This window comes from Periplaneta americana, chromosome 4 (assembly GCF_040183065.1).
Source record: "Periplaneta americana isolate PAMFEO1 chromosome 4, P.americana_PAMFEO1_priV1, whole genome shotgun sequence".
In the NCBI taxonomy this organism is placed as follows: domain Eukaryota; kingdom Metazoa; phylum Arthropoda; class Insecta; order Blattodea; family Blattidae; genus Periplaneta; species Periplaneta americana.
The window spans coordinates 18,033,564-18,046,644 of NC_091120.1; the positions used below are offsets into that span (position 1 = coordinate 18,033,564).

At 36.9% G+C, this 13,081-nt stretch overlaps 1 protein-coding gene across 1 annotated transcript in view; it reads right to left on the reverse strand.

Moving 5' to 3' along the window:
* Positions 1-387: 387 nt before the first annotated feature.
* LOC138698779 (thyrotropin-releasing hormone receptor-like) overlaps positions 388-13,081 on the reverse strand; it is a 109,794-nt gene continuing 97,100 nt past the window's right edge. Inside the window, exon 3 of the mRNA XM_069825002.1 lies at positions 388-8,120. Within this exon, the coding sequence (XP_069681103.1) occupies positions 7,319-8,120 (802 nt within the window). The 3' untranslated portion in view covers positions 388-7,318. The remainder of the gene's footprint in view (positions 8,121-13,081) is intronic.

Below are 13,081 nucleotides of genomic sequence, written 5' to 3' on the forward strand. Positions count from 1 at the left end.
GTTCGGCATAAGCCCGTAGCATTTAAATGTCATCGACCTGGGTCGGGATCGAACCCGCAACCTCGAGCACCGACTGTGCTACCTAGGCTGGTCGATATAAGATGTATGGAATAAAGTAAATGAAATGAGAAACAAAAATAAGATAAAGGATACAGAAAAACATTATTATATACTGCGATTTGAATGCATGTATTTTTTATATTATTCCGATTAAAATATATTATTATAATTTAATGTAGTGTTACAATTAATTTGATCGTTTCTGTTGTTTGTAATTGGAAAGCGTATATCAAATTTTTCGAAATGCCTCTATAAAATACCATAAAGACCATTATATTCTAGAAATCGGCAGATTTTTCTCTAATTTCTTCTTTGAATTGCATACCAATGTGAATGTACTGAATATTCAACATTTGTGAATTCAGATAATATGGAGATTATTATAGTTTAAAATAATAATCTTGTTACTCGAATCGGTATGATAATAGTACATTATGCAACGAGCCTATAATGGTAGTAATTAAGACGCGAGTATGTTTTTGAAACGAGCCCAAGCGAGTTTCATAATTTTCATACGAGCGTCTTAATTACCATTATAGGCAAGTTTCATACGACTTTCTATGCGCGATCATATTTCTAACTTGAAATTATTCATAAGTATTCATGTTATTCTTATCTGACTGGGGAGTGGAACTGACCTTGTGCAATATCTCGTAAATTGTAAGATGTGCGCAGACGCGAAAGTATTGATTTTTTCCGAGAAACCAATATCATTGACCTCGATATAATCTAGAGAGTAAAATAAACTTTAATCTTGATATAACCTTGAAATTGATTTAGACAATGAAAAACGAGATGACAAATTGAATTTATTTGAATATTATTTACAATTAACGCTAATTATTATAGTAACAGAACATAACCTTCTGCGACAGTATTGGATTTCTAGCCTCCGTGACGTTTCGCTAGTTGTCTTTCGATTGCATATCCGAGAATAATCGATACTTGCGCTTTCATATTACTACAATGGTGTTTTCTGATTGGTGGAGCACCTGAACTTTAATGAATAGGTGTACTTTAATGAGGTCCATTAAAGGGCTGCTACCAGATGTATAATTACTACATTTCGGCATAGTCGAGCATAAATAAAATAAGTGATTTATAAAAATATTTCTGGTACTATGCTGGTACTAATTTTAATTGGATTAGCTTAATATTTTCTTCATTGCATAATGAATGGATATTATGTAGTCAAAAATTATTTAGCAAAATGAAGTAAGTTAAGAGAAGATGTGAAGGTTACTAAGGAAACGAAGAAGAGCTACTCGCAGTTTACTGTTAACAGACTATTTTCTGGTTGCCTGAGGTGAAAATGTAGCATGGATCCCTAGTAATGTAGCACACGCAAACTCAGATAAAGGCTCAAAGTATCGCACGCGATAACTGAGTCATGAGTCCACGAAAGCCAAGATAATCTCTTCCCAAATATTTCCTATTTGAACCTGCTCTCTTATGATAAAATCACCTTTCCTCTTATATTAAATCCATTATTTCATGTAAATTTCCATCGAAGTCGAACAGATTAGAAATCATCCGAACATAAATATGGAAGAGAAGACGAATTACAATGTTCAGTAACAAGTGTAGTGTATTACAACACAGAAATAAACACTTAAAAAAGTTTGTTGATATTTCAGAATTAAACGTGACACACTAAAAGACTGTGAACTCACAATGACAATGTTTTCAGTCTTAAAGTAACTTCAATACAATATACACCATCTGCAGTATCACAACATATCATTTCAGATTTTTAAGCTAAGATACGTACACTACATTTGAATGAGATATGCATTTTATTTAAAAATTTATTATCCATTTTAGTTCAACATTAAAAAATTGGCACAGAACCAGCGAATTCAATTGAGCTATTTTTTTTATTCGGCAAATTTTTATTTTATTAAACTACATGCATAGATCTCACTGCAATATTTACAAAATCAGATTTTTCAATATGTTCTATAAAGGGAAAGCGAGTGACTAGAATGAGGTCTTACACTCAGATCCACACAGGCGTATTTACACTGCAAGCGTGGTCACTGCCTTTGAAATAACAGCACGTGGTTTGCAATGAAAACTGGCCTACAGACTTACTTTAAGTCTCAGAATCAGGGAGGCTCAATATGCAATGAGAGTCATATATATCTAGTACTATAAAGGATGACGTCAGATATGTTAGAAATATCGTGCAATATCCTTACAAACCAGGGTTGCCAGATGATTCCAGACCAATGTCGCCAACTATACAGCTACAAGGGCCAGAAAGTAGCCAATTATCTGTGAAGTTTTTTTTTTTTTTTCGTTGTTGGTAACTCTATAGAATCTACTAGATGCTTTATGGTTTTGCTAACAGATGGAGTTACTTGTCAACAATGTGACGCTGAAACGTGTGTTCAGGTTACTGCCCAGCGACAGTCCTGATGTATTTTTATATTTGTGATGATTGGTTAATTAATATTAACCCGGCACACTCACAATCACACTCACATTCATTCAAAATTTCCAGACTCTAGACACCCAGGGAATTCTTCTTCTTCAAGAAAAATTCACCGAGCGCCGAGCCCGGGAATCGAACCCGGGACCTCCTGATCTGGAAGCCAGCAATCTGTGAAGTTGATAGTGAAAGGAGTAATAAACTTAAAAAACCTACAGTGTACAACCATTCATATTCATTAATAAATTTGTAATAATTTTATTGTTAATATTATTTAATACAAAAATTCAGGATCATTAAGTGGCATTATTAAGCTATGATACTTGCATTTTGTTGTTTGTCCAACCTGTATTCTGTTGTTTACAGGTATTACATACTCTACAAATTGCTTCATTCGAATTTTTTTAAAAATCTGTAGCTTCTTGAAGCCAGCCTGAAAATATTAATTTTCTGCATTAAGTGTGTCTATAGTTTAATGGTGCATTTTTAAAAATGGTAGTGATTTTGAATTTTGACTAAATACCGGTACCGAATTTTGAGGCTTGAATATATATAATATTAATTAAACTACAATTATCTTTAGCCCAGGGCCGCTTCTCCCACTCCTTATTGTACTTTCTGCACCTCTCATATTTCGGCATCTCCTACCTAAACGTTATCACAGTTAAAGAAAGCAACCAAGTGAAAGAATCAGCTAATAGGCCCGCTAAATCGCTGAATTATTATAAATTAACGGCTTACTGTTCAACATCGTTTCTATTAATTATCGAAGTTTAGAAATAGAGCAAAGAAATGGATTACATGTATTTTAAACTACAAGTTTAATTGATAATAAAATCCACTTATTTAATCCATTAATGTAATATATTTATAAGCATTACTTCCATTTAATTATGTTATTAAAGACATCGTTGTAAATCACGGATCCCCGTGTCATTGCCTGGGGAAGTTTTCTATGCAACCTTGAACGTTAGTCTGCCATATTTTGAAAATTAAGGGGAATACAATAATTGACAAATACTTACGTTCTGAAGAATATTACGTACAAGGGATCACAGTCAGTCTTGTGAAAAAAAAGTTTTAATTAAATTATTTTTATAATTTCAACATTGAAGATACCTAAATTTTTTTATGGTTTATTTAACGACGCTCGCAACTGCAGAGGTTATATCAGCGTCACCAGATGTGCCGGAATTTTGTCCCACAGGAGTTATTCAATAAATCTACTGACATGAGCCTGTCGCATTTAAGCACACTTAAATGCCATAGACCTGGCCCGGGATCGAACCCGCAACCTTGGGCATAGAAGACCAGCGCTATACCAAATCGCCAACCAGGTCGACAAGACGCCGGAAAAGTAGCCAGGTCGCCAAGTGGAAAGTTTCGTTGCCACGAGGAACATAAAAGACGCCAGAATGACAAGTAGCCACATCTGGCAACTCTGTTACAAAGCATCTTATTAAGAAACACAACTGTAATTGGTTTATTTTAAGGTCGTTCTGAAACGTTATTGGCCAATATCGCAAATTGAAGTTGAATAGCCAATATAAGATCTCGTTTGAAATCAAAATCGAAGATTTCGCGAGAAAAACGATGAATGTCACATTTCTGTTAAGGATTAGATAATGATCTAATTGAGTCTATAACTGCAAGATGTAGTGCTGTTTCTATAGAAAATAAAGGAAAGGATTACTGTATTCGTGGTGATAATTCTCCTTTTTACCATTTTTCATAAGAACAACATTAAATTTCGTAGTGATCCTTTGAATTAGATAATGACATCAACCTTAACAAAACTGTGACATTCATCGTTTTTCCTGCGAACTCTTCAAATTCTTACATGCAAACCAATCATTACGAAATTATAAAAAAACTTAAGACAGAATTAATTATCTTAACATCTGAAGAATTCTGTAAATATATTGTTGAATGGCTTATCACTCTACACTTACAGTACAGATTTTATCCTCTTGGCTCGAGACAAACTGGGACGGATTGAACAAGATATGTTTGAAAAGTAGACGATAATACAACATGGAGCTGTGAGTGTGTTGCTGTATTTTAATGCGAGAGGGATAAACATGACCCTTTATTTGATTTAGAAAAAGCTTTTGTTGAACGATTTAGATAATCAGATAGATTGAATGAAAACAGAAAGGGATAATTCAAAATGTCCGTAAGTAGGTGTCAAAATAAACGCAGCTCATAATGTTTGCACAAACAACGAAATACAAGAGACCAGACTTTGGTGACGGTTGGAGTTAGTGACTGTTTCAACAGCGTGCATAGCTTCACCTGCAGCGTTTTGTCCCTGGAACTGTTCTTGTCTACTGACATAATGATAATAGTCCAGTCTGCAATCCACTGGATTAAATTTATTTATACCAAGACCAATAAAAGAATTACTCTCACATCTCCTCGAAAATTGAAAAGAGAAAGTTTCAGAACTTAACTCTTCTATGTTGTTTTGTTCACGTTACTATAGCAACGTCGAACTGTTCTCGCATTTCTATGTGGCATGTTTTTCAGTCACCTCAATTAAAGCTAATTAAGCAAGTCTGTGTTCGCACATACTTTACTCTTTGGGGATCTTTATGTTTTACGTTTCATTTTAAATATAATATTTACACATTATTTATTTTACGTGTGTAATTCTGTCTTGGGTAATAAGAGATTAAAATGCCCGAGTGCCGTCACTGAGTAGACAGAAACGTAACAAACACATACTCCTGTCAGCTCCAAATTATAAAATGATTTAATTATTTCGTCTGAACATGAATTTGTTTCATTCTAATTCATAAAAGAATATATTTGGAACTTCAGACAAAAGAAATATAAAAGCGAATGTATTCTAAAATAAATCTGTGGTGTTTGGGTAAAGGGAGATAAGTCATAAAAATGAGTTCGGAGATAAATGAAAATTAAACTTGGAACCCTTATTACAAATACATTTCTACAAAAATAAAATACATCAACTGCTTGTATTCTTTGATTTTTGCACACCCACTTGTATAATTTAACTTGTGTGTTCATCTGGGGAACAAAATTCCACCTGGACAAAAAAATGACTTATACCCCTTTACCCGAACACCACAGAAATATACTCATCAAGACAAGACATGCATAGGTGATCAGTAAGTTACAAGTCATAGTAGCAACCTATATTTTTAATGAGGCGCCTTAAGGTATCACCGCTAGATGGGAGTATTATCCAGATGTCAAGGTGATCAATGTGCACACAAGCGGCACAAGAGAAACAGAGAAGCAACAATTGCAAGTTGGCGGAAATCTGCACGACTGTACCGTTGTCCGGCAGCTCTCCTTCGTGGCTTTTTTTTCCAGGAAAATGACCTGGCAGCAAAGAATATTCTTAAAGAAATGCTGTTAGTGTATGCTGAGCATTTCTCCTCCTGTCAAGCTGTCTACAATTGGGTGCAGAAGTTCTCTGAAAGGTGAACAAGTATCGAATATAGAATCGGTCGGCCAGTAGAGATTGTCACGGAGGAAAATGTGCAATAGACAGGCGCGATGAAGGGGAAGATATGCTAGGCTGGATGGTCAAAGGTGACGAGTTTTGGGTGCATTACTAGCAGCCCGATAAAAAACGTGCATCATTGCTCCGATCAATTTACCAATGGTACACTCGTGCAGATGTGCCGTCAAGTTGCAAATGCTGCTTCTTTGTTTCGCTTGTGAGCACATCGATAATACTGCCATATACCAGTGATACCAGCGAATAGGAATTATAAAGAATGGACACAGCGAATTTTCCTGTGTTTTGTTTCTCTGTACACCAGCGTTTAGTTCCACTTTCAAGCGCTAGAGGTTAGTGTAATCGAGCACACGCTAAGATAATAATTGAGTATAGAGTTGAGACACAGGATCCAAACATCGCCTATCTTATTGCATAATCCAGTAACGCTTTGTTTCAAATAAATTCAAGTTAACAGCTTTTTCTTATTTCTCAGTGACAAACTAGTTGTAATAATATTTTTTTATATTTTACACATAATAAATTATATTATAAAATGATATAATAAATTATAAAATTTTGTATCAAATTCGTTTAATATTTGTATACAATATAATATAGGTATATGGTTTTACTTCTCATAGGAGTTTTGTTTTTCCATTTTCAGCGCTATCAACTCATTACATATTTTAATTGTTGTTGGGGTCAACGTCTCAACTCTCATTATAAAGGAACTCTAGAGTCTAGATATTGCAGTTAATGACGGATTTATTATTTCATCGGTGCAATTTATTTTATTTGAGTACATAATGTACCTAGATATATTAATTGTATGTGTTATATTTCCGCTGTGTCGACAGCTAGCTGGTGTGATGTCAGCGCCAACTCTAGGGAGAAAGCAGAATCTCACGCTCAAACTGGTTTGAAGGTAATTGAAATCAATCCTGCTACATTAAAGGTACCGACGCGAAGTGTTCATACTGTATAATTATCTATACTTTGGTAATGCCTTCAGGCGCTCCATTCAAAAATGTAGATCGCATCTTCAGTTTGAAATCAGTTTGTATATTTCAAACAGAAGATTGCTGCGTTCTACCCTCTATATGTGCAAGTGCTCTGTCAAACTTGGACTTCAAGGTTTCTAAAGATTTCCTACTTCTAGACGTCATCCCCAGTACAAAGACTAGATGTACAAAACTCTCCTCATTGGTACTGAAGGTGCTTTTTGTCAACACCGCTAATAGCTGTCACAGCCAATCTTCTGGCGATCCCACTATAGTATCTGGAAATGAAAAATATTCTCTTTCATACCAGCCAGAACTTTTAACTGCCACCCTGATTCTGATTGCACTCTACACGTAGCTTTCAGGTCCTGGCCTCATTTCGATACAATTAACCACGTCGTCACGGATACAGGACCCGTTCCTCTTGAGGATTGACGATCTGATCATGACGCTCCTCCTGAAGGAATTTCTGTGCCGCCGCTCCGACTTAGGGGAGGCTGTCGGTGTTGAATCAGTAGAGTACCTCGATGCACTCCGCCACGAGAAGTCCGGGCTGCTCCTCTGGGTCATCGCAAAGCTGTTGCACCTCCTTGTGCTGGAGTACACCGATGTCGAAGTAGTGCCTCTCCTGAGTAGGACCACATCCTTGCGTCTCAGACCGCACAGACGCATGAAACCGTCCCTGAACTTGGAGGACATGAGGTTGTAGAGGATCGGGTTGATGGCCGAGTTGAGGTATAGCATAGTCCTGCAGAAGTAAAGGATGTTGTAGTAACCCTCGACGCCCAGGCGTCGGACCTGTTCTTCTGGCACTAGAATGAACCAGAGCGTGAACACTCTGAAGGGAATGAGGCAGATGAAGAAGGAGAGAACGACTGTGCCTAGCATGAGCACCACTTGCTTCCTGGCGCGAGTGTTGGTGCTTTCCAAGTCTTTGACGGCTGAGGTGCCTGGATCTGCCATGAGGTGACGAGCCATCACCGCGTACAACACGATTAGCACACACAGCGGGAGTAGGAAGAACACCGAGATGATCATGACGAAGAAGCAGGTGGACCAGAAAGTGTTGGCCTCCGTGAGGCACGCAGGCACGAGGGAGCCGTCGAAGTACTCCCTGGACTCGTCGTACTGTGCGATGAGCAGCATCGGGCTGAAGGTCCGCGCGTTAGAGTCGAAAATGTTCACAGTTATTTTGTTTTGCGTGTTTAGCAGCGAGTAATTTTTATGGAGTGAATGTTGCCATGGTGATGCGTGTCGTTACGATGAGATGCGTCCATGCAGGGCAGCGTCATGTGTGGTGAGGTGCCGGCCAGCGGGTGTGGCGAGGTGCGGAGTGAGGCCCACCCGGAAAAAGAATAAAAAAATACCAGGTATTACAGTGAGCTCCAGCATTAACATTCAAACAGCAATTTTTAGTAACTAACTTTAGTCGGGGTAAATATTTAAAGTTACTGGTTATTGCGAAGAAGAATTTGAGGTTTTCAATCATATGTTGATATATTTTATTATTTAAAATTCAAGGGGATACCAGCGAATAGGGATTATAAAGAATGGACACTGAGCGAATTTTCCTGTGTTTTGTTTCTCTGTGCGCCAGCGGTTAGTTCCACTTTCAAGCGCTAGAGGTTAGTGTAATCGAGCATACGCTAAGATAATAATTCAGAATAGAGTTGAGACACAAGATCCAAACATCGCCTACCTTATTGCATAATCCAGTAACGCTTTGCTTCAAATAAATTCAAGTTAACAGCTTTTCCTTATTTCTCATTGACAAACTAGTTGTAATAATAATATTTCATATTTCAGATATAATACATTATAAAATTAAGTATCGAATATTTGTATAATAATATTATGTAGGTATATGGTTTTACTTCTCGTAAGAGTTTTGTTTTTCTATTTTCAGCGCTATCAAATATTACATATTTTGATTGTTGTTGAGGTCAACGTCTCAACTCTCATTATAAAGGAACTCTAGAGTCTAGACATTACAGTTAATGAAGGATTTATTATTTTATGGATCCAATTTATTTTATTTGAGTACATAATGTACCTAGATGTATTAATTATATGTGTTATATTTCCGCTGTGTCGACTGCTAGCTGGTGTGATGTCAGCGCCAACTCTAGGGAGAAAGCAGAATCTCACGCTTTAGCTGGCTTGAAGGTCATTGAAATCAGTCCGGCTACATCAAAGGTACCGACGCGAAGTGTCCATTCATTATAATCCCTATTCGCTGGGAATACTATGGTGATATAATGGTGAAAATTAAGAAAATCTATTTAAAAATTTTTATAGAGGCTCTCTATTTAGACCGAGCTCAAAAAGCTAATTAATTTATGTTCCCATGACTATTTCCAAGCTTTTGAGCTAATATGAATTAAAATTGTGAAAAATGTGACGCAAGGAGCCTTTTTAGTGACGTCAATATAAAATACAAATTTAAAAATATCATTTCAAAACTATTAGCTTTAATGGCACCAAATTTTGTACAGATGATAGTATTGTAGGTATGTTTATGTAATTTAAAATCCATAAATTTTGGATGAAAATTGTAAAAGTTTTAAAACTCACAGGAGTGTCCCCTTAAAAAGGAGTGGCAGGTTTTATTACCGGAATAGTCAAATGTTCTCGTAAACAGAGTATTTAATTAAAAGCGTAAATTTTTTTTTAGACTGTCATTAAATTACATCGTATCAGCTACTAGGTTATTTAGCGTCGATTACATTCGTGATAGCAAGATGAAAATTTTAAATTATAAGTTTATTTAATGACGCTCGCAACTGCTGACGTTATATCAACGTCGCTGGTGCGTCGGAATTTTGTCCCGCTGGAGTTCTTTTACATGCCAGCAAATCTACTGACATGAGCCTGTCATCGACCTGGGCCGGGATCGAACCCGCAACCTCGAGATGATATTTGGCGAAATTAGACGGAGGATTCGTCATAGATTATCTGACATTCGCCTTACAGTTGGAGAAAACCTCGGAAAAACTCCAACCAGGTAATCAGCCCAAACGGGAATCGAACCCATGCCCCAGCAATTGGCATGCAAGCGTCTCAACCGACGCTCTACGCCGGTGGCTTTACAAAAATTAAACAGAGAATAGGGAATGCTTTACAGAACATTTTGAGACAGGGAAGTTCGAGTCTGCAAAGCAATATTGAGATAATATGGACTCAACATGACTATCGCTATTGTGTACTGTTTTCCATATTACCTATTTACAAATCGTTACCTCAGAACAACAATGGGATATCTTGCAAAAATCATATTTTAAATAATGAGGATAAAAATTACTATTGAACATGGAGTGCAATGTGTAAACAAACTTTTGATTTAATATGAAGCTAAAACAACAAGAATCTTTGTTTACACATTGAACTCGATGTTCAATATCAATTTTTATCCTCATTATTTAAAATATGATTTTTGCAAGATATCCCATTGTTCTTCTGAGGTAACGAAATGGCTTTTAGAGAACCCGGAGATTCATTGCCACCCACACACAAGCCCGCTATCGGTCCCTATCCTGAGCAAGTTTAATCCAGTCCCTATCATCATACCCCACCTCGCTCAAATCCATTTCAATATATTACCTACTCATCTACGTATCGGGTCCACACCTGTGGAGTAACGGTCAGCGCGTCTGGCCACGAAACCAGGTGGCCCGGGTTCGAATCCCGGTCGGGACAAGTTACCTGGTTGGGGTTTTTTCCGGAGTTTTCCCTCAACCCAATACGAGCAAATTCTGGGTAACTTTCGGTGCTGGACAGCGGACTCATTTCACTGGCATTATCACCTTCATATCATTCAGACGCTAAATAACCTAGATGTTGATACAGCGTCGTAAAATAACCCAATAATAATAAGAATCTACGTATCGGCCTCCTCAAAGGTCTTTTTCCTCTCAGGTCTCTCAACTAACACTCTATACGCATTTCTGGATTCACCCATACGTACGTTTTCCATATTATTTGCATTTATTTATAATTATCATTTACATTCTTATGTGGGCAGATATAAACAAGTTATTTTTTTTCTTAATAACTTCAAAACAAGTGCTTATAAAAATGTTGGCCACTCGAGAGCAATTATGAGGGATATTCAGAAAGTAAGTTTTCCTGCGGCCGCTTACAGAAAGGAAACACAATTTCATGGAAATATTTATTGGAACAAATACAGCAATTGTTGAGCTATTTTTCAATATATTCCCCACCGGAATTGAAACTTTTGTCATACCCTGGAATCAAGAGAAAGGTGCAGACGGCTGTCACACACTGGATCCAGGCGGCAGACTTCTACGACACAGGGATACGAAAGTTGATCCCATGGTGTGATAAATGTCTCATTTCCATTGGATAACACATGAAGAGTCCACGGCAAGAATGATGGATGTCAGTTTATTGTCGAAAATGAACCAAGACTGTCAATGCATAGCTTAAGACATATACTGGGTGTTCAGTTCAAAATGTGTCTTGGCTCGCTGTATGCCGTCTGTGGCTAGCCGATGAGCCTAGAGAATTCAATCTTCCTACACTTCCGCAGAGGTGTATAACCTAAGAGGCAGAGAAGTTGCCTAGCAAGTACGGCGTTCATTCTGAAGAGTACGTACCGATACGTACGGTAACACCGGTAGTGGCAGGAATGTGAACTGTTTGGAAATACGTACTGTCGGGATATGGGGAGAGGGTTAAGACGATTACTTACGTATTTGTTGACATTAACTTCGACGGTCAACATGGACACGGAGCATTTGATTTGTGTTGTGGAATGTTACCGTACGCAACCGATGATAACAAATACCCTGCGTACGACTTGCCGGCGCAAAACACAGTTCGAAAGAGGTTATGGTAGCACACAGACCGTACAGACCGCCATCTGTTGCTACGACGTTCAAGTTATACCGTACACGTTCTCAAGTTCAGATTGAAGAATGCCTTAAATAATAGGCAACTTCTCTAACATATAAGCTGAAACTCGCTTCAAATCGGTGACCCAACAACAGTGACGTCATGACATACTTTGAAATGAAGACCCAGTAGAATGTACATACAGAGTTATATGGCATTAACACTGATAGTCATTGTCCAGTAATCTCAGTTAAGCTTTGAGCGCTAAGCATTTCAAACTTTGAATTGCTTCTCCTTCAAAATGTATTCCAAATGACATCCATTATTCTCACAGTGGACTCTTCATATTTAAAATGCTTCAATAATATCTGTATCTGTTTCAATAAATTATTTCCTTTCTGTAAACGGCCCCAGAGAAGCTTGTTTTCTGGACGCCCCTCGTAATTGCGCTCGAGTGGCCAAAATTTGTATAAGCACTTGTTTTAACATTATTAACATGGTGGAAGAAAAAAATAACTTTTATATCTGCCCCCACGAGAAATATTTGCTGTCAGATATGTAAATTATATGAGAACAGTTTTAAAATGTAAATAAATTTAAATAATAAACGTAGATAATTTAGAAAAGAGTAAGTGATAGCGATACATATGTTTAAACTCATATCCCCTTAATATGACTTCGCAGACTTCAAGTTCCATATATCTAAATGTTCTGTAGAGGATCCCATATTTCCTGTTTAATTTTTGCTCGTTTTTACTGCATAATCCTGAATATCTGTTACTATTGTCTAGTTAAAAGATCTGTAAAAGTATCAGAAGAAACAACTAAGGAATTTACATGAAGTCCAAAAAATAAAATGCAATTTAATTACAGAAAGATATAATTTTATTATCAAAAATGACTACACGATTCAAACGACGGACAAAGACAGCACAAGTTATTGCAATGAAAATCCTAAAAGCAACGAACAAATTTGTTTTGGCTTGCCAAGCATAGCAGATTTTGAGTGTTTGGCAATAAAGATGGCATCTGCGAAAAATTCTCAAATGTCACAGATGTTAACAACAACACATGATTGAAAAACTCAAATTATTCTTCACAGACCAATTACTGCGTAGTAAGAAAACATTTTTATTATGAATTAATTTATAACAAATTATGGAGTAATATTATTGTCAACAACATATTTTATATTTTGTTTTTATTGCTGTTAAAAGGAACATGATATTCCGAAATAATTTTCTTGAGGTACAGCTT